The 25,804-nt window shown below is 38.9% G+C and overlaps 1 protein-coding gene and 1 pseudogene across 4 annotated transcripts in view; one reads left to right on the top strand and one right to left on the bottom strand.

Annotated features, from left to right (window-relative positions):
- NAA35 (N-alpha-acetyltransferase 35, NatC auxiliary subunit) overlaps window positions 1–25,804 on the top strand; it is a 153,285-nt gene that overhangs the window by 54,180 nt on the left and 73,301 nt on the right. For all 4 annotated transcript variants that reach the window (XM_077148627.1, XM_077148624.1, XM_077148625.1 and 1 more), the window contains exons 4-6: window positions 6,601–6,715; window positions 8,100–8,174; window positions 13,827–13,994. In XM_077148627.1, the coding sequence (XP_077004742.1) occupies window positions 6,601–6,715; window positions 8,100–8,174; window positions 13,827–13,994 (358 nt within the window). The remainder of the gene's footprint in view (window positions 1–6,600; window positions 6,716–8,099; window positions 8,175–13,826; window positions 13,995–25,804) is intronic.
- Window positions 7,351–7,730, bottom strand: LOC143661784 (small ribosomal subunit protein eS12 pseudogene; annotated as a pseudogene).

The raw sequence follows: 25,804 nt of genomic DNA, 5'->3' as shown, positions 1-25,804 counted from the left end.
CGAGAGTGCAGAAATAGACCACCAAATCTATGGTTAACTGATCTTCGATAAGGCCCCCAAATCCTATAAACTGGGACACAATAGTCTTTTCTATAATTGGGCATGGAAGAACTGGATATCAATAAAGGGGCACAGGAGGATATCAATCGCCAAAATAATGAAAGAGAACCCTTTCTTACCTTACACCCCATATAAACATTAACTCAAAATGGATCACAGACCTAAACATAGGAGCTGGTATCATAAAACTCCTAGAAGAAAATATAGGGAGCATCTTCAAGACCTAGTAATAGGAGGTAGCTTCTTAAACTACACCTAACACACAAGCAATGAAAGAAAAAATAGATGAATGGGAACTCCTCAAAATCAAATCCTTTTGTGCTTCAAAACACTGTCAAAACGTGAAAAAGGCGCCAACTCAATGGGAGAAAATATTTGAGTCACATATCAAATAAAGGTTTGATATCCCGTATCTATACAGAAATCATACAACTCAACAACAAAAGAACAAACGACCCAAATAAAAAAGGGCTAATATTTAGTTTTCTAAAGAACTGCCAGAGTGTCTTCCATAGCAGCTGTACCATTATACATTACCATGGATAGTGTGTAAGTGTCCCAGTTTCTCCATGTGTCCAAATTTCTCTACATATTCTCCAACATTTGTAGTTTCCTATTTAATTACAGCCATTCTTACAGGTGTGGAGTGGTATCTCATTGTAGTCTTGATTTGCATTTCCCTTATAGCTACTGAAAATGAGCATCTTTTCATGTGCTTCTTAGCCATCTGTATTTGCTCTTCAGAAAGAATGCCCATTCATATCTTTAGATAACAGAAAAGGATGTTGAATTTTGTCAAATGCCTTTTCAGCATCAATTGAGATGATCATGAAATTTCTCCCTTTCGATTTGCTAATGTGCTGTATTACATTGATTGATTTTCTTGTGTTGAACCGTCCTTGCATTCCTGGTATAAACCCCACTTGGCAGTGATGTATGATTCTTTTAATGTGTTGTTGGAATAGATTTGCTAATATTTTCTTGAGAATTTTTGTGTCTATGTTCGTTAGGGAGATTGGCCTGTAGTTTTCCTTTCTTATAGCATCTTTTCCAGGTTTTGGTGTTAAAATGATATTAGCTTCATAAAATGAGTTAGGTAGACTTCCTTTTCCCCCAATTTTTTGGAAAAGTTTAAACAGGATTGGTGTTGCTTCTTTTTGGACTATTTGATAAAATTCTCCTATGAAGCCATCTGACCCTGGACTTTTCTTTGTAGTTTGATGATTGTTTGAATCTCTTTTTACTTGTGATTGGTTTGTTGAGATCTTTAATTTCTTCCTGAGTCAGTGTAGCTTGTTTGTGTGTTTCCAGGAATTTGTGCATTTCGTCTGAGTTGCCTAGTTTGTTGGCATATAGCTGTTCATAGTATCCTCTTAGGATTTCTTTTATTTCTTCAGTGTCTGTCATAATATACCCTTTGTCATTTCTGATTTTCTTTATTCGCATCCTCTCTCTTTTTTTCTTTTGTCAGTCTTGCTAGTGGCCCATCAATTTTACTGATTTTATCAAAGAAACAATTTTTGGTTTTATTGATTCTTTCTATTGTTCTTTCTTTCTCCCATTCATTTAACTCTGCTTTAATCTTTGTAACTTCTCCCCTTCTATTTGCTTTGGGGTTGTTTGCTGTTCTTTCTCAAGTTCCTCCAGGTGTGCTGTTAACCTCAATTTTTGTTCTTTCTTGTTTTTTAATATAGACATTTAGGGCAATACATTTCCCTCTCAGCACAGCTGTTGCCACATCCCATTAAGTTCTGATAAGTCGTATTCTCATTTTCTTTCATCTCCAGATAGCTACTGATTTCTCTAGCAATTTCTTCTTTGACCCACTGGTTGTTTAAAAGTGTGTTATTTTACCTCCATGTATTTGTGAACGTTCTTGTTCCTTGGTGGTTATTGAGATTCACCTTCATCCCATTGTGATCAGAGAAAGTGCTTTGTATAATTTCAATGCTTTTAATATAAAGGCTTGTTTTGTGCCCCAGCGTATGATCTGTCCTGGAGAATGTTCCATGAACACTAGAGAAGAATGTATATTCTTGTGTTTTAGGGTGCAATGACCTACATATGTCTGTTAGGTCTAGTTCACTTATCAAGTTATTTAACTTCTCTGTTTTCTTGTTGATCTTCTGTCTGGTGGTTCTGTCTACAGAGGAGAATGATGTATTGAAGTCTCTTACTATTATTGTTGAAACATCTGTTGCTCCCTTTAGTTTTGCCAGTGTCTGTCTCATGTACTTTGGAGCTCCTTGATTGGAAGCATAAACATTTATGATCATTATATCTTCTTGGTGAATTGACCCTTTAATTAGTATATAGTGTCTGTTCTAGTTTGCTAACTGCCAGAATGCAATATACCAGAAACGGAAGGCTTTTAAAAAGGGGAATTTAATAAGTTGCAAGTTAACAGTTTTTAGACTGTGGCAATAAATCTATAGAAATATCTAATCTAAGGCATCCAGGGAAAGATACCTTGATTCAGGAAGCCTGATGAAGTTTGGGGTTTCTCTCTCAAGTGGAAAGGCACATGGCAAACATGGTCAGGGTTTCTCTCTCGGCTGGAAGGGCACATGGTGAGCACGGCATCGTCTGCTAACTTTCTCTCTAGCTCCCTGGGCGTTTTACTTTTTCATCTCCAAAAGTCACTGGCTGGTGGACTCTGCTTTGTGGTGCTGCAGCGTTCTCTACTTTCTCCAAAATGTTTCCTCTTTTTGTAGGAGTCCACTAAACTAATCAAGACCCACCTGGAATGGGTGGAGACGCATCTCCACCTAATCCAGTTTAATAGCCACTCTTGATTGAACTACATCTCCAGGGAGATAATCTAATAAAAGTACTGAATAGGGATTAGAATAAATGTCTGCCTTTACAAAATGGGATTAAGATTAAAACCTGGTTTTTCTAGGGTACAATCATCCTTTCGGACCAGCAGTGTCCTTCTTTGTCTCTTATGATATCTTTACATTTAAAGACTATTTTGTCCAATATTAGTATATAGCTATTTCTCCTTTCTTTTGGTTATAAGTTATGTGTAAAATCTTTTTCTATCCTTTCACTCTCAATGTATTTTTGTATCCTTGTGTCTTAAGATGAGTCTCTTGTTAGCAGCATGTAGCTGGATTGTATTTCTTAATCCATTCTGCCAATTTGTATCTTTAAATTGGTAAATTTAGTCCGTTAGCGTTCAGATTTATTACTGAAAAGGTGTTTCTTGGATCCACCATTTTATCTTTTTTATTTTATTTGGCAGATCTATATATTCTTTTCCCTCTTTATCTTTTTATCCTTTAAGTTATCTGTGTCTCCTCTGGTGTTTTAATTTGGTCGTTAGGCAGGGCTGCATCTGTCTACCTTGTGTTATGCTTAGTGATCTTCTGTTATTTTCGTCACATATACACATCTTGATTGATTTACTTTGGAAGTTGATTTCTTTTAGTATTCTAAGACCTTGTGTTTGTGGGATGGAAGTGTTAACAGAGAGCAAGGTACGGGGTGGGGCATATCTGTGCAGTGATTTGTTTCAGAGCAGGTATAGGCTCAGGTTGGAGATGTTACGCTGATGTTTGTCATCGTGGGCATCTAGTGGCCAGGGAGGATGTAGCTGTCGGGTGCACAGGACTGGGGTCGTAACCATGTTGTGTGCTGGTTTAGCACATGGGGCCCTTTGTGTGCATGCGTAGAGCTGTGGTAGCAGGTCAGTGTTATGCCTTTGTTTGTTGGGGGCAGATGTGACCCGGTTGTGCAGATCAGCACTTTCTGAGAGCTGAAAGGTGTGAGTGAGGGTCGTGCGCACGTACGTTTCTAGGACTGTCGTAAACTGAAGTTCCCAGAGCTGAAGAACGCGATTGGAGGCCCTGCGCATGCGCAGATCTAGGAGTGCCATAAACTGATGTGAAGAGCTGAGGGGGTCCAGGGGGAGGCTGTGTGACACTATGAGTGGTGCCTGTAGCCTTTATGTGCTGGCAACAGCCTGCTGGAAACAGGGAGGGGAAGGTGGTACTCGGGAGGGCTGCAGGAGAGGTGGGTTGGGCTGCACTTGGGTGGAGGTGTGGGGCGGGTATGCGTGCTGAGGGCTGGTGGGGCGGGGGTGCTTAGAGCACAGGGAATGGGTGCAGGTGATGGAGTTTGGGTGTATGGGGTGTGGGTGAGTCGCGGGTCACGGGGCTGTGCTGGTGAGGGTAGCGTGTTCAAGGAACATGGCCTGGCTTACTTCCTAGTTCCTGGCGGGCTCCACGCTTCTGCGCTGGGCTCAAGCTTTCTGCTTCGCAGTTCCTCACCTTCTGCAACCAGGGCCGTCCTATGTGGTGCAGAAGGCTCTCCCAGGTCAGTTGCACTCTTTAATTGCTGTCTCAGTTGCTCTCCTGTCCCTTCTCTAGTTTTTCCGTGGACCAGGGCTGAACTTAAACTACCTATTTGGCCATCTTCTCAACAAAGGGTGCTCTTGGGCCACCTCTTTCTCTCAGGCCTGCCGCTCCCTGGCTAGGTCACCTAACTGGGCTGAGACCCCACAGGGGCAAATCCGGTTAAGCCATAAGTCTTGGTGCAGACTGCAAGCCACCAACCCTGGGACTGGGGTTGGGCAGTGTGCACCTTAGTGGTGAATCCACTTCTGGGCACAATGGGTCTGGTGGTCCCCTGGCTCTTGCATGGAATGACCTTGGGCTATGGGACCGAATATATCAGCTACCCCTGCCCATAGCCAGCCTGGGAGTGCCTGGTGTAATAGCATGATTTAGTTTGCTCCTGCATCTCTTCCTCTCCACCTGTGAATGTCGTGAGCACTCTGGGCATCTATTGCAAAGGGTTAAAAGCAGTGGAACCAAGGAAGTTTCTTTTCACTGGCAAGTTGTCAGATCATCTCAGCTCTCTGTCTCCCCCTTCTCCTGAGTAGAGGGCTCCCCAGTCTCAGCCCACAGCGGCCTGCCCTAGGCATTGGGGGTAGGCCCTGGGTCTGAGCAGCAAGGTATCTGTGTGTAAATATACCAGGTCCTCTGGTTTTCAAGTTCCGCACAGGATCTCCTGTGTGGAGTTGGCATAACAGTGGGAGTGTGGGAGTATGACCCTCCTATTCTGCCCTACGCATTGCATTCTTTACCAGGTGCAGCTGTAAAGTCACCCTGTCCTCTTAATCCTTGTTTCTCTGCTTTTTTCATCTTGGTACTCCCTCTAAAACATAGAAATCCCTCTGTTGTTACTTATACCCTGGAACCGCTGTCTTGGTTGTTTGAAAATTTCTGTTATTTCTCTAGTTGTCCAGAGAGCAGGGGTGAACTCAGCCTATTCTCTACTCTGCCATTTTCCTGGAAGTTCCTTTCTGTCTTCTTTGTAAATTATTAGGGGGAGGTTCTTAGTTTTAGGTTTAGAACTTATGTCTGGGTTTCATTTTTTCAAACAGTGTAAAGCAAAGATTTAATTTTTTCCAGATGGTGTTCCACTTATCTTTATAACTTTTATTGAGTAATTCACTTTTTTCTGGACTTTATCACACAAGTCCCTCAGAAATGTGGGTTTTGGAGTCTCTGTTCTTTCCCATTGACCTGTGTATTCTAGAATGCTTTATACATTTATTATAGCCTTATAGTAACATTTGAAACCTCATGAATCCCCACTGTTTTTATTGACAATTTTATCTTCCATTTTTGTGCATTTCCTCTGTTGACTTTAAGACTGAAAAATACCATTTCGTTTTTTATTAGAATTGTGTCAGACTTACAGATGTGAATTGTCTTCAACAATAGCCTCATGATCATATTGTCAAAGGAACTTAAATTGAATTAGTAAGACATAAGGAATGCAGGGAAAACATCTGTCTCCTTAAAATCTTTTTAATATCTTAAATGCTGCTTTTTTCCTGAGAAAAATGATTTAGCGTTACAAGTAGTTTTTTTATTTTCCTTTTTTTAAAATTTGCTTTAAGTAAAATGTGAAGTCAGTAGCTTGACCACTCAAATTTTCTTTTGGGATTTTCTTCTTCCTCTCCCATTTTTTTAGGCAGGTCATGATAACCTTCCTTGTCAGTCCACCATTGCATCTCACATTTATCTGGTTTATTTTTCATTGTGGAATTGCCATACTTAGTCCATTATAGGCTATAATGTTCCAGGTTTTATTGAATTGTTAGAATTAAATTAAATGAAAAGAAGTAAAGTTACATTTGGCAGTTTTTATTCCAAATGTGACTTTTTAAATATTGATTAGTTATTTAAGAAATGCAAAGTGAAATTCATTATAGAGCTGTTGATCTATTTTTTCAAAAATTTCTACTGTACTGCCTTTTTGAAGGAAGCATAAAAATTCAATTTCTGTTGTAATTCTTTTCTGCCCCACACTGCATGTAAAATATAATTTGAGTGGCAAGTATTCATAAAAGTGTTATCAATAGAAAAAATGAAATAAGTATTAGCAATCTGTGAATACAAGATACAGAGAATACTTTCATTATTAAATACTGTAGTAATTTTTGTACCATTGTGGGAATCTGGGTAAGTGTACTGGTTCAAAAACAAGTTGTGGGATCTGTTTGTTTTTTTTTTTAATGTGCAGATTTGGTCTTTTTGAAGCCATGTCAGCTATTGAAATGATGGATCCCAAGATGGATGCTGGCATGATTGGAAACCAAGTTAATCGAAAAGTTCTCAGTTTTGAACAAGCAATCAAGGTAATTGCCATTGTACTTTTTGTTATCTTTTATTGCTTGCTAGTATATATTAAAATGTATAGTATTTTATATATATATATATATATATATGAGATGAATAAAAAAAGTCAAGCTTAATACATTAGCTTAAAGTGTAATTTTGTTTAAAACATGCCGGATTTATAGATAAGAATTACTTATAACCTTTAATTATCTACCTCCTTCTGCTGAAATCTGGAACCCATTTTAGGTGTTCGTTAATAGCATAGTCTGAATTTGTGCATTTATGTGGGCCTTTTTTGTTAAATTTTGAAAGTATATTCAGCTCGTGGGATAATTAGCTTGGGGATTAAATTTTATATATTAATATATTAACTAAAATACTCTGGTAGTGAGTCTGAAATTTACTTAGTGAAAACTGATTTAAAAATTCCTAACTGCCACAGAGTTTAATTCTGTGTGTTTTAGGGAGAGAAGATTTGCTAAGCAAATGGATATTGTAAACAAAATTTGTAAATAATGTAGCCAGCCAGTTTAAGAGAAATAATTTTTTTAATGTTCACTTTTTGGTAACTAATTTTGGTTCATTAAAATGACTCATATCTATTAATGCTTAGAACTAAAACTTTTTACCTTTTGAGAGCAAAGTATTTTATTTATTTCTTGCATTTAAAGTATTCTTTGATGACATCTTTGACCTGAGATTTTATGCTGTAGTCCTTTAAGAACTACACAACAGCAGCCAGCCACCATGGAGTCTTCCTTCTCTGTTGATTTTATAGAGGCCTACCCATTCCCCTAGTTTCTCGTTGCCGTCAACCTTAAATAGGTTGATTTGGTGTTCAGTTTGTCATACATAGGCTCATTACATTTGTATGCCAGCAGACAAAGATGTACTTGGCACTTACCTAAGGTTTTGGCACTTTTATGCATTCCATGTGCCAGGTCTCCATGGATAAGGGCAGTCCTTTAGCACCTGTTGTATAGCAATGTTAACATCCATCATACTTCAGTCAGCAGTGCCTCCCTTGGCCATGGTGCTGGGTATGGGTAGAGCTGAATCTTGAATACACCAGAGCTTCTGTGTGCCCTGGCAGTGGCAAGGAAAGAGTTAAACTGCTTTTTAAATACTTGTTGGTTTTCCTCTTCATTTCTTTGTAAAGGTCTTTATTCTATTTCAAATTAGAGACGCTTTTTTGATTGTTATGAAGATCCCTGCTAAGATATGTTGTTTTTAGAAGTAGTTAATTTGGTATCTTAATTTTATCTGGTGATTTAATGGTTTTCTTAGAGTTGCTGTTTTTAAATTTTTAATTTGATTGCCAAAATGCTAAGGGTACCTAGCCAAAAAAAAAAAGTAAAAATAACATGTGCACTTATATTGTCATGTTTCTCCTTTTTTTAGGATGGCACCATTAAAATTAAAGACCTCACCTTGCCTGAATTGATAGGTATAATGGATACCTGTTTTTGCTGTTTGGTAAGAGTTAAATTAAGAATATTGGGTTCATTGAAAACTGTGACTTCTGTGAATCTTTGAACTTAAAAGTACACACATCATTGTTAAGTATGAAATACATGTAATACTGCTGGGCCTACTAAGAGACACATAAGATTAGCAGGCCAAGTTATGCCAAGGAAGCAACATTTCATCTCCCTTTCTGGATAGTTTTAGGTTCTCATTTACTAGGTGAAGGGATATTTTCTCTCCAGTGAAGATAGTATAGCCATTATCCAAACTGCCTTTTTTGTTCTCAAGGTATCCATGGAAACACATCTGTAATGGAAAGGTTCTGTGTAATATATATGGAATTAAAATGAAGGGAGCTATGTTTTGGCTTTGGAGAGATTTTAAATTGTGGTTAACTGACCATTGTAAAGATAAATTTTCAGTTATAATAATTGCTAGATAATTTGTCTTCCCTGGACAGTATTGTTTAATTTTAGAAAAATTCTCTGTATGTACTCTTTTTTTCTTTTTACTCACCACTTCTTTTAAAACTTGACATTAAATTATCATCCTTAGAAATAGTAAGACCTAATTCATTTATTTAGTCAGTAAAGAATCACTGATTATCAGTGCATGTGAATTTCTTTTTTAGGGGTTTGTATATTTTTCACTTAGGTCTTAGATCATCTCTATTATGTATCTAATATTTTATTGCCGTGGGTTATAGTCCTAGAAAGGGTTTAGCCAGAATCCCAATCCTGGTCCTGCCTCTAAAGCTGTTTCCCTTAAAGATTTCTTATTACCTGTTCTGGTTTGCTAGCTGCTGGGATGCAATATACGAGAAATGGAACAGCTTTTAAAAGAGGAATTTAATGAGTTGCTAGTTTACAGTTCTAAGGCCAAGAAAATGTCCCAATTAAAACAAGTCTATAGAAATGTCCAATCAAAGGCATCCATCCAGGGTAAGATACCTTGGTTCAAGAAGGCCGATGAAGTTCAGGGTTTCTCTCTCAAATGAGAAGGCACATGGTGAACATAGTCAGGGCTTCTCTCTTGGCTGAAAGGGCACATGGCAAATACAGCATCATCTGCTAACTTTTTCTCCTGGCTGCCGGTTTCATGAAGCTCCCCGGGAGGTGTTTTCCTTCTTCATCTCCAAAGGTCGCTGGCTTGTGGGCTCTCTGCTCCGTGGTGCTGCAGCATTTTCTGCTCTCTCTGAATCTCTCATTCTCCAAAATATTTCCTCTTTTATAGGACTCCAATAAACCAATCAAGACCCACCCAAATGGGTGGAGACATGTTGTCCCCTAATCCAGTTTAACAACCATTCTTGACTAAATCACATCATTCAGGGAGATGATCTCATTACAGTTTCAAACATACAGTATTGAATAGAGATTATTCTACCTTTATGAAATGGAATTTATATTAAAACATGGCTTTTCTTAGGGGGCATTCTTCCTTTCAAACCAGCACATTCCACCCTCTGGCCCCTAAAAAGACATGTTTTTCCCATATACAAAATACATTAATTTCATAACACTATCAGAAACCTTAAACCTTTCAGTAGCAATACAAATGAAGAAGCAAAGTAGAGACAGTATAAAATCTCATCAAGTCAGTTACAGGCATGGTCTGTCCTAAGGCAAAATTCTCTCCATTTGCTCTGGACCTTTGAAAACTCATAACAAGTAATTTGTTGCCAACATACAAAGGAGGAACATTCATAGGATACATATACGCACTTCCATAGGGAGGAAGGAACACGACCCATACAGTTTCGAAAACCTGCAGGGCAAAGTCCATTAGATTTCAGAGTCTGAGAGTCATTTATCCTCAGAGCTTCTGAAAGCAGCAGTCCCACCCCTTCCAAGGGCTTATGTAGAGGCCTGCCTCTCTTCAAATGCAACCTTGGGGGATTTGGGGGAGACTATCCTTTTCTGGGCTCCACCCTCTCCAAGCATCGGGGCTGTACCTGGACTCTCTGCCATCTCCGGGGCACATGCTTAACCCCTCCATGTGGTGGCAGCCAGGCTCTCCCCAAACCCCAAGGAATGTGCTACACTCTCTCCAAGGCCTGAGGCGGCATGACTCTTCCACTGCAGCGAGGTGGAAGGCCCATCCTCTGCTTCGGGGCAAACTCACCCTCTCCATGGGCTTGGGTGGGTCCACTCTCCTAGCCTGAGACTTCTTGACTTCAGACCTCAGCCTCCATGGTTTTGCCTCTGAGGTTATTTTTCCTCCAATGTGTCCCTTCTCTGAACTCCCCAGTCCAGACTGGCAGCACCTCTGTTTATACAGGTCCCACAGCACTCTTGTTGGCTTTCTATCCAGTAGCCTTGGATCATGCCCATCAGACATAAGGAGTTTCCACAAATCTTTTCTGGATAACTCCATGTCCAATCCTGGCTTTCTCTGAAATGGCTGACTGGTTCTGCATTTGGCCAAGACCTCATGTGGGGCACTATTCGCTGGGGTCTCCGTTCCTGGAGGCCCAGAATTTTTCAGAACTTCAATTTCTGGTTTCTTTTTACTCAAGAGTTCAGTTTTCAGCTTATCTCTTTCTTGTCACATTTCACTATAAGCTGTAAAGAGAAACCAGGCTGTATTTTCGACATTTGATTTGGAAATCTCTTCTGCTAAATATCCAAGTTCATGGCTTTTAAAATCTGCCTTCCAGCCAAAGCCACTAGTCAATTTTGCCAGATTATCTGCCATTTTAAAACAAGGATCGCCTTCCTTCCAGTCTGCAATAACACGTGCCTCATTTCTGTCTAAGGCCTCATCAGAAGTATCTTTAGAGTCCACATTTCTACCAAGATTCTCTTCAAAACATTCTAGGTCTTCTCTATCAAGCTTCTCACAACTTTTCCAGAATCTTCCCCTTATCCATTTAAAAAGCCATTCCAACATGTTTGGTATTTTGTGGAGAGAAGGCCAGCAGAGACCATCCTGTGCCTTCCCACGTTAAGAAAGAACCTCAGGGGAAAGTTAGCTGCCTTTCCTCTGAAGAACTAACAAAATAAATCCTCTTTTATTAAAAACCAATCCATCTCTGGTGTGTTGCATTCTGGCAGCTAGAACAGATTTGGTACTGGAGATTAGGGTGCTGCTGCAGTTTGCAAATACCAGATCTGTTGGAACAGTGTTTTGGATGGCTAAGGGGAAGACTTTGGAGGAACTGTGAAGAGATTGATGAAGAAGTCCTGGAGTGTTTGAAGAGACTGTTGGTGTAAATGGAACCACTGCCAATCTTGACAAAGGAGGACATAATAGGGAGAGATTGGAGTTTGCAGAGTGAGGACCATGGAAGCTCGGGTCTGAAGCCAAGAAACCTTGGCCAGGAGAGTGGACCCACCCATACACATGGAGAGGGTGAGTTTACCCTGAAGGGTGAGGATGAGCTTCTCATCTTGTTGCAGTGGAAGAGTTGTGCAGCCTCAGGCCTTGGAGAAGGTAGAGTACGCTCCTTGGGGGACTGGGAGAGCCTGGCTGCCACCACATGAAGGGGTTGAGCGTGTGCCCCAGAAATGGCAGAGAGCCCAGGGGTGGCCCTGATGCCTAGAGAGAGTGGAGCCGAGAGGTGGTCTCCTCGATGTTCCCCGAAGTGGATTTGGAAAGAGGCGTGTCACTGTATAGACCCTCGGAAAGGGTGGGATTGCCACTTTCTAAAGCCGAAGGATAAATGACTTTCAGACTTTGAAATCCAATGGTGTTTGCCTGCAGGTTTTCCTTCCAGTTTCTCCCTGTGGATCCTGTGTTTATCCTTCTTTGCATATTGGCATCAGATAATTTGTTTTGAGATTCACAGTTCCACAGCCAGAAGATCACCTTGATATTGTTTAAGGTGATACGTGAAGTTGCAAGTTGACAAGGGGCGGACATGTGTTAGTTAGATTCAGTTGTCATCTTGGCCAGGTGAGCATACCTAGTTCTGTCGCTGTGGCCATAAGCCTATGGTACGTGAACCTCATCTGTTGTTAATTACATTTGCAGTCAGCTAGGAGGCGTGTCTGCTGCAATGAGTGACATTTGACTTAATTGGCTGGTGCTTAAATGAGAGCGTGCAGTGTAGCACAGCCTAAGCAGCTCAGCATTCCTCATCTCAGCACTTGCAGCTCAGCCCAGGCCTTTGAAGATTCAGAAAGAAGTCACCCCGGGGAAAGTTGTTGGAACCCAGGGGCCTGGAGAGAAGACCAACAGAGACCATCCTGTGCCTTCCCACGTAAAAAAGAACCTCTGGAAAGTTAGCTGCCTTTCCTCTGAAGAACTAACAAAGTAAATCCCCTTTTATTAAAAGCCAATCTGTCTCTGGTGTGTTGCATTCCGGCAGCTAGCAAACTAGAACATTACCCTTGAGCAATTTACAATCCTGGTGAGATAGAGTGGGGAGATGAAGAGATTGCTCAGAGCGGACATGTAAAGAAACAGTTCTGACAAATGTAAATGCTTTTATAATGGTGCTGTGGGAACGGAGGAGTTAAATATGTCTGGGGGGTATATAAGAAAGGCTGTAGAAAGAAAGCGATACTCAAATGAGGTAGTGAAGGAGAACAGGCATATGACAGGAGGGATATCTCTGTTCCAGGCAGTGGGAGTATATTTCATAGTCAAGGAGATATAAAAGGGTTAAGTTTGGAGAATCTTGAATAGCTGCCTATGGCAAAGTCTGGCAGGGAGGGAGGTAGGAAGAATGAAGGAATAGTGGAAAATAGTAGAGAGAAAGGGAAGGGTAAATAGAAGGAGCAAAGAAGAAGGATTTTTGCCACTGTTAAGGAATCATTGTGTGAGATTCTTGGGACCAAATTGAAGAGTTTGGCCTTTACTAGGCATTTGGTTTTTAGTTGGGAAAGTCTCTTCTGCATACTGGTAATTCAAAATATACATTTTATAGTATTTTCATGTGTATAGGTCATTTCATAATGTAGTAGCATGTGACTTGATTTATTGCAGAATTCTTGGGCTTTAGTGTAAAATATAACTATAAACTTGGGCAAATTATTTAAACTTTCTATTTCCTAAAATGTAAAAAGAGGAAAATACTACTTTCCTCAAAATGTTAGGATAAAATTAGGTAAGAAATATAGAAAAACTTGCACAGTCCATGGAACGTAGTAGCTACTCAATTTTGACTGTTCTTGGTATTCCCAGCTTCTAACACGTGGTACCTAGCATATGGCAGACATTCAGTAAAATAGTGTTGAATGATTATCTTTGTATTTTAGAAAGATCCCTCTGGTTGGGGATATTGAATTAGAGATGGGAGCCAGGGAGACCATTGCATAGTTTCTTGAAATAGTCTAGGTGAGATGCAATGTTCTTTGTTGGGTTAGTGGTGGTGGTGGTGGGAATATAAACAAAGCTTTCAGTGAATGGCTAAGGACCCTAGAAGCATTAAAATTTTGTTTTCCCAGTTTATATGTTATTAGGGTCTTGCTTGCTTTCTGATGCTAAAGCAGGAGGCACTCTGATTTCATTAGTCTTTAAATGAATTGCATCTATGGAAAGATAGATAGCTAATCATATTTATGGTATATGATTCTTAAAAGTTAATTCTACCACTTTTGTCTTTTCTGACATTTAGTCCTCTTTAAATCTTGAGATTAATCATATTTGAATCTGGGGCACTCTAACGTTTGAATAATGTTGGCATGAACAGTTTCACTCTTCATTTCTTTGTAGATAACGTGGTTAGAAGGCCATTCCTTGGCACAGACAGTATTTACGTGCCTTTACATTCATAATCCAGACTTCATAGAAGATCCTGCCATGAAAGCTTTTGCTTTGGGAATCTTGAAAATCTGTGACATTGCAAGGGAAAAAGTAAATAAAGCTGCTGTTTTTGAAGAGGTAAGATTTTATAATGTAAGAACTCGTAAAGTTCATTGATCACCTTATTCACCATGGCATCTTTAAACAATTTTATGATATGTACTTATCTCCACATTTATAGTTAAAAAGGGTTTTTAAAAAGTGATACTACTGCTGTTCACAAATATGTTGGCTCAGGTAATCCAACTCTCTCCAAGAAAGAACTTTCATCTTAGTACTCTTTTTTTCTCTCAGTACCATTCATTGTGTACATTATGTACAGAGTACTGTTCTGGATATTGGGATTCACAAAGAAAATAGAAGAGACAGCCTCTGTCCTCATGTCTCTTAAAAATTTTAACACAGAAATGCTGTGCTTTCAGTGTTTGGATAAGAGGGAGCTAAGGGAAACAGAGATATGCAAAATATTTTAGGGTTTAAATATTTTCCTCTACTTCTTAATAAGTGTCTGACCCCAAGAAAGTTCATGATTTTAGACATGGATTTTTTTTTTTTACCCCTACTTGTAAAAAGTAAGGTTTAGGATTTCCAGGAAGATGGCTGAATAGAATAGCTCAAGATTAGCCCTGCTCCATGGAAAAGTTAGAAAAGGGCAGGAGGGCGACTGAGGCAGCGATTACCTGGGAGAGCGTTCTGAACCACATGGAGCAGCCCTGGTTGCAGAGGCCAAGGAGCTGAGAGGCAGAAAGCTGGAACCTGGTGCGGAGCCTGCAGTAGTGCACGGACACAAACTAGGTACTAGGAAGTAAGCCAGACCGCATTCCTTGGATGAGCTATCCTCAGCAGCACAGCCCCATGACTGGCAACTTACCCCACACACCATGCACCTGAACCCCTTCACCTGCTCCCATTCCCGATGCTCCAGGTGTCCCCAGCCCACCAGCTCCCAGTGCACGTACCTGCCCCCCACCCCCACCCCAAGTGCAGCCCATCCCACCATTCCTGCACCATTCCCGAGCACTACCTCCCCCTCCCTGTTCCCTACAGGCTGTTGCCAGTGTGTAAGGCCTGTGGGCACTAACCTCCATACCCGGGCTACCCCACCTCCTGCCCATAGTGTCACACAGCCTCACCCCACCCCCCTGAGCTCTGTGCATCAGTTTATTTCCCTTCTAGGCCCACACATGTGCATGGGCCCCCAATCACATCATTCAGCTCTGGGAACTGCACTTTGCAGCAGTCCTAGAACCGCGCATGCGCACAGCCCCCAGTCGCACTTCCCAGCTCTGAAAAGTGCTGACCTGCACAGCTGAGTCACATCTGCCCCCTATCCATGAAGGCATAACACCAACCTGCTGCCACAGCTCTGCACATGCTCACAAAGGGCCCATGTCTTAGACCAGCACACACCAGGGTTACGCCTCCTGCAGCTACACAGCTACATTCTCCCTGGCCATGGGGCACACACATTCACAAGCATCAGTGTACATTCCCAACCTGTACCTATACCTACCCTGAAACAAATCACCAACTGAGTGCCCCACCCTGTACTCTGCTCCCTACTGTACAATCATCTCGCAAGCACAAGGCCTTAGACTACTGAGAGAAATCAACTCCCAAAGTAAATCAGTCAAGATATTTACATGCCACGAAGACAGCAGAAGATCACTAAGCATATCACAATGCAGACAGATATTGCCCTGCCTAGTTACCAAATGAAGACACCAGAGGAGACACAGACATTGAAACACCTTATCCAAGATACTCATACAACTCTACTTAATAAAATAAGTGGGATAGCAAATGACATAAAGGAGCCCAAGAAGATAGTAGAAGAGCATAGAGGAATTTGAAAGAATAAATAGAAAAATAGTGGATATCACAGAAATTAAAGACTCTGTTGACCAAATAAAAAAACATACTAGAGGCACACAACACCAGATTTGAAGAGACGGGAGAAAGAATAAGTGATATAGAGGGCAGGATAAGTGACTTCAAATATTCAAACAGCAAATGGCAAAGAAGATGGAAAAATTTGAATTGAATCCCAGGGAAGTGATAGACGAAACAAAGCATACAAATATAAGAACCATTGGTATCCCAGAAGGAGAAGAGAGGAGTAAAGGGCTAGGAACAGTAGTTGAGGACATATTGGGGGGAAAACTTCCCAATACTCATAAAGGATGTGTATATACAAGTCAGAGAGGCCCAATGATTTCCAAACAGAATAAATCCAAATAGAACTTCCCCAAGGCACATACCGATCAGTCTGTCAAATGTTGAAGAGAAGCAGAAAATGCTGAAAGTGGCAAGAGAAAAACAATCTACAGTATAGGTAAATGAAATAAGACTGAGTTCAGATTCATTAGCTAGCACCCTGGAGGCAAGAAGGCAATGTTATGATATATTCAAGATCCTGAAGGAGAAAGACTTCCAGCCCAGAATTCTGTACCCAGCCAAATTGTCCTTCAAAATTGAGGGAGAGTTTAAAGTTTTCACAGACAAAGAAAGCCTGAAAGAATTTGTCAACAAGAGACCAGCCCTACGAGAAATACTAAAAGGAGTTCTGCTAGCTGGAAAAAAAAAAGGACAGCCGAGGGAGATCTGGAGGAGGGCATAGAATGGAACAGTACTGCTAAGGGTAATTTAAAGAATACAAAGAGAAAGAGAGAAAAGAATATATAGATCTGACAGATAAAAAAGAAAAGATGGTGGATTCAAGAAACACATTTTCAGTAATAACTTTAAATGTTAACAGACTAAATTCACCAATTAAAAGATTCAGATGGGCAGAATGGATTAGAAAACATAACCCAGCTATACACTGCATACACGACTCATTTTGGACACAAGAATACTTATAATAGATTGAAAGTGAAAGGATGGAAAAAGATTTTCCACACAAGTTGTATCCAGAAGAAAGCAGGAGTAGCTATACTGTATTGGACAAAATAGACTTTAAATGTAAAGATATCATAAAGGACAAAGAATGACACTATATACTAATGAAAGAGTCTATTCACCAAGAAGATATAATAATCGTGAATGTTTATGCTCCCAATCAAGGAGTGCCAGTATACATGAGACAGACATTGGCGAAACTAGACCTTGCTACTTATCACAACCTGCCAACCCCCAACCAGGACTATTCCAGCCAATCCTAAAGAACACCTAGGGCAATATATAAAATTTCACAAGGGTTCTTCCATGCACTAGAGTAACTTTCCAGAAACCTACACCCTCCAGATGGATTCCTGGTCCACATAAATCTTGAAACCTAGCCCAGTCTCTCCAGAACATCAGGTAATTCCATCTCCCTACCCCATATTAGTGTCAAACCCTTCCAATATGAAAAATTTAGAATGGCCATAGCCCAAACACCTGTAAATTGAGGGATGGAAAGATCAAAGGTGATGTTGGAGTTATACAGAGAAGATAGGATTTAGCAAATAAATATGAATGCTGAGTCATTAAATTGATATCTCTTTTAGTCTCTAGTATTTTAAAGCAGCTAGAAGTAAAAACCTAAAATTGTGAAATTGTAACCCATGTCAAACTCTGAAATATGTTCTACAACTAATTGTAGTGCTGTACTTTGAAATTTATAGCTTTTTTGTATGTAATTTTTCACTAAGGAAAAAAATTGATTGTGATGATAAAAAAATATTTAAGCCCCCTAGCCTCCTATATTCTGGAGTAGCTAGAAGGGGAAAATATGAGAGGATCATATGGTAGCCCATGACAAACTCTGAGATCTATCCTGTAACCATGTTTCGAAGAGTGCTTTTATATTTCTTTGCTTTGTATATATGTTATACTATACAATAAAAAAAGTTTAAGAAAAAGTAACTTTTTAAAAATTCTAAGTGAAAGTGTGATAGCGTTTGAAGTTATTTTTGTTTAATCTTCCTTTTGTTGAAACTAATTTTCTCTTTAACAATGTTGCTGATCCAAAACAGACATCATAGACTCAAACTATGGTTTAGTGTATAATATGTGAAGTTTTTCTGAATTTTTATTATGTATTTGAGTATAATTAAACATACCCAATATGGTTATCCAAATTGGAATATGACTTGTGAGTTGTTGATGAAATAATATCTACTTTTTATGTACTCATTTGTTATGTAGCTACTTTTTAAAATTAATATTGGTTTTGTTATGGAAAATTAGTTTCCATTTGGATGAAAGAAGGGAAAAATTAGTTTGAATTAAAATTTGAGAGAAGGAATACAAACTGTTTTAAGTATTCTCAAAGTACCAAAAAGGATATGAAAAATTAGCAGGGCATGATTTGGAAGGGGCATGAAATCATCTACGATACTGAAAATGTTCTGCGTTGATGGTTACAGTGGTATATACTTAGGTAACAATTCTTTAAGCTGTACAATCTAAAGAATAGAATACTTAAAAGTTTATTATAACCTTTTTTCTATGTTACATCTTAATAAAACTTGAAATAAATAATTTGTAAAATCAGTGAATGGGGACAACCAAATCAATGGGTTGAGCTCTCAATCCTGGAGTTCACCCCTATGAAACTTACTCCTACAAAAGATAGGTTAAGCCTACTTAAAATTAGGCCTGAGAGTCATGTCATGCCCAGAGTACCTCTTTTGTGGCTCAGATGTGGCCTCTCTCTCTAAGCCAACTCTACAGGTAAAATCACTGTCCTCCCCCCTACGTGGGCTGTTACTTCCAGGGGTATAAATCTCCTTGACAATGTAGACAGAACTGGGATAAGCTCAGGACCCAACACCAAGGGATTGAGAAGCCTTCTTGACCAAAAAAGGGAAGCAAGACATGAGACAAAATGAAGTTTCAGTGGCTGAGAGATTTTAGAGTCTAGAGGTTATCCTGGAGGTTAATCTTATACATTATATAGATATCTTTTTTTAGTTTATGGTATACTGGAGTGACTGGGGGGGAAGTACTTTAAACTGTTGAACTGTATTCCTGTAGCCTTGATTTTTTTAAGACGATTGTATAAAGATATAGCTTTTACAATGTGACTGTATGATTGTGAAAATCTTGTGTCTGATGCTCCTTTTATCCAGTGTATGGACACATGAGGATAAAAATAAATAAATAATGAAGGGGATAAAGGGTAAAATAAATTGGGTAAATGGAAATAGTAGTGGCCATTGAGGGAGGGGTAAGGGGTATAGTATGTATATATGACTTTTTTCTTTTTTCTTTTCTTTTTCTGTAGTGATGCAAATGTTCTAAAAAATGATCATACTATGTGATGATATTGTGAGCCATTGATTGTACACCATGTGTGGAATGTATGTGTGTGAAGATTTGTCAATAAAAATACTTTTTAAAAAATCAGTGGGGTAAGGAGAGGATTCATTTAACAAATATAGCTGGAAAAATTGGTTAATAGTCTTGAAAGTTGCTTTATTATTTCACATCAAAATTCCATGTAGAGGAAGTGTTTTGTGTTAAAAAAACATTAGGAAATTAGGAGATAATTCACAAAAAGGTGGGCTTTAAACATATGAAAAGGTGCTTAATCTCATTTAAAAGAAATGCAAATTTAAACTGATGTACTACTTTTTACCCATTATTGATAAAGATTAATTTTTTTTAGTAATACACCATGTTAATAAGGTTGGGAAAACAGGCACTCATATGCTGTGTGTATGTGCGTGCTATTAATAGTCATCATTGTTTTTCTCTTTTTAATTTTATTTTAAACTTTTTGGGGATAATTTCAGACTAAGTAACTAACTACTAGTTACTTACTACTAGTAACTGCACAACACCATATACTGCTTACCCATTTTCAGCTGTTCTGGACTGTCTCTCTCATGTATATATGCATATACGTATGTATGTATGTATTCTTTTTGCTGAACCGTTAAGAGAGTAAATTGCAAGCATTATGATCCACTTCCCCCAGATACCTCAGTATGTATCTCCTAAGGACAAGGCACTCTCTTACAGAACTACATTACAGTTATCAATCTCAGTAAGTCTATAATACCAGTCTACCATCTATATTCTGTTTCTGTCAGTTAACCCAGTTGTGTCCTGTTTAGCATCATTGTCCCTATAATATAGGGTCACATCCTCATTTAATTGCATGTCTCCTTGATATCTTTTAATCTACAATTTAATGAACAAGTAATTTGTTTCAGATGGATACTTTAGAAGTCCTTAAGCATGTGCACTCAGTCTTGCACATGTACCTTCTTTTCTCGCACACATGTTCTCTCTCTATTCTTGCTTTAATTTATGCCCTTGTCACTTTTTCAGTTAGGCTGCTATGAGTTTCTGTCCCAGTCTCTTTCCTTATTCTGTTCTCCAGTTATCTTCCTAAAAATAGGTAATGTGATTGTGTTCCATTTTGTAATTTGAAAACTTCTACAAGATGTGTGTGTGTATTTTAATGAAAGTGATAATGTATGTAGTTAAAAAGCCAGGGCATACAATGAAAAATTGTCCTTTGCTCTTCCCTTACCCATTCCATAACAGTATTCAGTTCTCTTAGCTTTTTTCCAACTCTTTGCTTCCATATATTAGGATAATAAGCTTATTCTAATTTCTGAATTTAGGAGTTAAGAGTTTTTAGCTATGGCATATAAGGATTTAACATTCATACATTACTTCCTCACATGCCCCCCCTCCACTCCCACATAGTTCATTCGCAATTTTTGATTGTCATTATTAAGTGCTGGCATTATGATTGTAAAAATATTAATGACAGATGAGCTAGTAATGCATGCTTACCTTATCTTTCTCGCACATTTTTTATTTTGTTTTGTTTTGTTTTCCATGGAGGTAATAACTGCCACTTCTTTTTGGTTTGTTTAATTTTCTTTGTATCACTCATTAATTGTTTCCCTCCCATTGTTGTGAAACACACCAGGTAATCTGTCATTTGTATCTATATCTTTGAAAAGCTACTCCTGAAGACTTAACTTTTTCTAGCTTTAATCTGGACCATTTGCCCACTACACAGATGTCATCCCAGATTTCTTTTCCCCTTTCTCCTGGGAATTTCCATTCTATCTCTTTGTTAGATCCCTTGTTACTTAAATCTCATGCCTTTGTTATTGTTCATTTATTACTTTTCTTAGTGGAGCATCTCTAGTTCCTTGGGGGAGGGGCAGGAGATTTTGTTTATATCTGGTATATCTGAAACGTCTTTCCTACGCTCATACTTGATTGATAGTTTGGTTGTAATAGAATTTGAGGTTGGAGAATAATATCCCTTGAAACTTTGAAGGCATTGTTCTACTGTCTTCTAAGTCCAGTGTTGGCCATCCTGATCCTTTATATGTGACCCATGTTTTCCTCTGTGAAAGTTTTTAGAATTATCCCCTTGATGACCATATCTTAGATCTGTTCATTAATAATAATTGGAATTCCTTAATCTCAGTTTGAGGCATCCCTTTCTTTGATTACCACCTCTTTTTAAATAACTGTGTGTATGTGCGTACTATTAGTGTCTTTAGTCAAGCTCTTTAACCCCACTTGGATTTCAGTCCATTTGTGTTAGTGTTCTCTAGAGAAACAAAACCAACAGGAGAGATGATGTAAATATGAGTTTTATAAAGGTGTCTCACAAAACCTTGGGAATGTCCAAAATCTGTAGGGCAGGCTGTGAAGTTGGCAGCTCCAATGAAGGGTCAGGACAAACTCCACAGGAGAGTCTCGCTGGCTGAAGAAGTAGTGAAGGAGTCTGTCTTCTTCCTTAAAAACTTTCAACTGATTGGATTATCTCAGGTGTGGTCAGCCACAGATGCAGTCAACTGACTGATGACTTAATATACCGGCCTTCCAGTTTATCACCGAACCATGAAATATCCCTGCAGCAGTGATCAGGCCAGTGCTTGCCTGACCAGACAAATGGGCATAATCATTTGGCCAAGTTGACTCCAGAACCTATCACACCATTGATCCTGTTACCTTTTTACTGTCATTGCCCTCCTGTCCCTCTTTTCTAAAGTTAAATTCTTCCATTGTTGCAGTAACTCCCTTGCAGTCCTTTCAACTCTTTTCTTCTTTTGTTTGGTGCACCTCATCCTCGTTAAATCCAACTCTTTGCCTACTCTTTTCTTACATTTCCACTTCTTGTGACTGGAGAAGAACACTTTCACACTGATGGTGCTGCTTTCATGGCTACTGACTTCACATGGGCCTTGAGTACTGCCTAGCAATCATTACATTTCCCTAGTTCATGTACTCTCATTCTCTTCAGACATCCAATACTTTTGCCATGCTCACTCTAAGCAAATGGCCCAACTTCCTGTTACAGTGAATAAGTAGAAGCAATCAAAAGAGAACTTAACTCTTCCCACCTATCTGTGCCATCTTTTCCTGCCCTGTGTTAATGTAGATGCTACCCTGTATGATGTAGATGAATCTCTGTACTCTTATCTAAGGGGGATCCCTTCTGCTTGTGCATTAGACCCCATACCTTGTATTATATTCAGAGATACTGCTATAGCAGTTCTTCCCCTCTGTCCTTTGCATAATGAAATTTTCCCTCTACTGGATCGTTCTCATCAACAATAGCTTGTTTTATTTTCTTCTATCTTAAAAATACCCTTCCAAATCAAATTGAAAAAAAGAAATACCCTTCCTTGGCATATCATTGTCCTTCACATACTGTTCCACAACTCAGTTCTTTTCAGCCAGAAAATCCTCAGAAGAGTTGTCCATACCCTCTGTGCTTTTTTCTGTTAAATGCATTTCAGTGAGGCTTTGAACACTTGTTCCACCAAAACTATCGTTATGGTCATCAAAGACTTAATCTATCAGCAGTTTTTAATACTGTTGATCTCTCTGTTGTTGGAAGCAAAGTCTTCACTTGGCTTTTAAGATGCCCCTTTTCCCTGGTTTCCTGCTTCATTGGTTGTTTTTCTTTATTCTTCATCTCATCTTCTAAACCATCACTTGTCTGATAGAAATAGAATGCAAGCCACGTACACAGATACAGTTTATTGTAATATTTTTAATCAATATATTTAAAATATTTAATAATCTTAAAATACTGAGATATTTTGCTTTTTTTTTTGGTACAAAGTATGCGTATGTATTTGACACTTCAGTACATCTTGCCTAGTTTGAATTAACCACATTTGAAGTGCTCAGTAGCTGAGTGACTGCCACAGTGGACAGTGCAGCATTGAACAGCAGTATAAATCTCATCTGATGTATCTGAATAGTTAAATTTCAGAATGGATTGAAAAAAAATTATAATATTACATTATTAGTTTATTGTTTGGCAGAACCACATTCTCTTTCAATACTGGAGTATTGTGTGTCTTATAACAGTTATAATTGGAAATACTTTAATATTCTAAATTTCTATGCAAGGCTGCCTTGTTTTAAATATTGTTTTATAGAAGTCTGAATATCTTTGACTTGTAATTCTGCCTCAGAAGTGGTATAAAGACGTTGTAAATGAAAGAATATGGGCTTTACCTTTTACAGCATCTTCTCCCATTGGACCATAGGCATTATAACAGCAGGGATTGTATTTTCCCATTATCGTCAGTATCTAGCCTGTTCCAACTACTATAGGGTACTCAGAAAATGGTGTAGGAATGAGTGAACACATTTCTTCCCCACTAGTGTACTTAACTCCCCAAACCATCTGATTCTCTTAATACTATCTTTCATTGCCACAGAGACCTCCAGTTCATGGGTCTTGCTGCTTTATCACTCTCTATTATCTTCCTCTCCTGTTCTCATTTTCATGGTCCAGTGCTGAAATCACCCTTTCAAATACCTTTAACTCCCTTGCCCTTCTTATCTTTTGTGTTGCTTATCTGGCAAAAGCATAGCCATCTGCTTGCTCCTTGCTTACACCCAAGCAGCAGAAGGCTGCTAGAGAAAACCCACATCTGTGTGTCTGTTCTCACTTTAATTTTAGGACTGTAAATCTCAGATGGGCACTCAATGCTGTTAGACAATCCTGTCTTATAACACTTCTGTGGGGAATTTGCTCTCCTAGTCTCTAAGGTGATTTGTTCCATGTTTTTTACTCACTTCTCAGACCTCCATTGCCAACTCTCTTCCCCTTCAGCTTACATTCCACTTTATTGAAACATTAGGTGCAATCAGAAATATCTTATTTCCCCATCAGAAGTGCTAACCTCTGTGCGTTGGTATCCACATACTCTGCCTTCTATCCTAAAATGAAGTTATCTGTTACAATCTAAGCTCAGCCTCTCCCTGTGTTTTGGATTCTGTCCTGTCTTGTCCTACTGCAATTATTAACCTTATATTGCTTTACTAGTTTTTCTTTCACTGCTAGGTTATTCTTATTGGCATATAAACATGCTTTAATATCCCTTGCTTTAAAACAACAGAAAACTAAGTTCCCTCAATCCCATTCCTCCTTATTTCTACAATCTCACTTTTCTTCTACCCTTCACAAAAAAAATCTCCTTGAATGAGCTGTTAATTTACTTACTCTCCTTTCCAGTTGGACATTCCTTCTCCACCATTACACAGAAACTAGCCTTAAGGCCCTTAATGATACCCACCTTGCTAAATCCAATTTTCTCATCCCTACCTTTTCACCCTGTTAACATCATTAGACCCAGTTGACCATTCTTTGAGATACTTTTTTTCCCTCTTCATCTTCTTGATACCTCGGTCTCTTGGATTTGTTTCTACCTCATTGGTTAGTCTATTTCCTTTGCTTGCTTCTCTAACTTTGGAATTCTCCTGGCCTCTCTTTTTTCTCTGTACCCTCTTCCTAGATTGATTTTCTCTAGTTCTGTAATTTTTAATGCTAACTATATCCTGAAGGAATCCAGAATTTGTTTCTCTAGTCCTGATTCCTCCCCTGACTTCCACTCTCAATCAAGTACCTTCTTGGAAACCTTCATTTGGATGACCAAAGAAACTGTAAGTTTAGTATAACCAAAATTGTACTCTATTTCTGCTTAGACTTGTTCCTTCTAATGTCTGCCCCATCTCAGTAAATAGTGCCATTTATCACTTGCTCAGACCACAAACTGAAAAATCTTCCTTGACTGCACAGTTTACCTCAAACCCCACATCCAATCCATATGTTAGTTCTGCCTTGAAAATATATCCTGGTTTCAGCAGCTTTTCATCACCTCCACTGTTAAAATCCCAAACCAAATCACTGTGAGATCTTGCTTGGACTGATGGATAATCTCCTAACTGATCTGGTTTCAGTTTGATTTCACTCTTTCCTTCTTCAGGTCCACAAAGCTGCAAGAGTGTTCCATTAATGGCATCAGTCTGTCTGTATAACTTTGCTGCTTTCAGTTCTCCAGCGACTCAAATTCTTATTACCGAAACTCGTATTTGTCGTACAAATCTGTGGTATTCTCCCAGACGAGTTATTTCTCTTAAAATCTTCTTGGCAAACTAGCAGTTCAGAGATAGGGATCATAGGTGTTCTTACTTTGTTCTTGTATACAGTGTTGTCCTACTTAGAGTTAACTTTTAATTGCCAAAGTTTGAAAATCAGATTTCACATTAAAAAAAAAAAGGCTTAGCTTTTTCTTCTGAAAAGTTGGGAGGCCTGACCACACACCCTGTATTCATTCATATCAGGTACTTGGCTGACTCCTTTTAGATGAGACATATGTTATAGTCCCCACCACTCCTCAGAGTTTTTCTAGCCAGCTTGATGGACTTAAGTAGGTTACCTGCTTTTTTGAGTTTATGACCCCTGCCTTGGAATAAATCATTCATTCATTCAACAAGTATCTAAGTTCTACGAATAAAGCAGTGAATAAAACAAAGCCTTGATATTATGGAGTATACATTACTTGGGCAAATAGTGTTTACATAAACAAATACAATAGATATGATGTCAGGTGGTGATGCGTTCCATAAGAAAAGTAGAGCAGGGTATAAGGTGCTGTAGTAGCTATAGTGTACAG

This window comes from Tamandua tetradactyla, chromosome 2 (genome assembly GCF_023851605.1).
Source record: "Tamandua tetradactyla isolate mTamTet1 chromosome 2, mTamTet1.pri, whole genome shotgun sequence".
Taxonomy (NCBI): Eukaryota; Metazoa; Chordata; class Mammalia; order Pilosa; family Myrmecophagidae; genus Tamandua; species Tamandua tetradactyla.
This window is presented reverse-complemented; position numbering and strand designations above follow the sequence as displayed.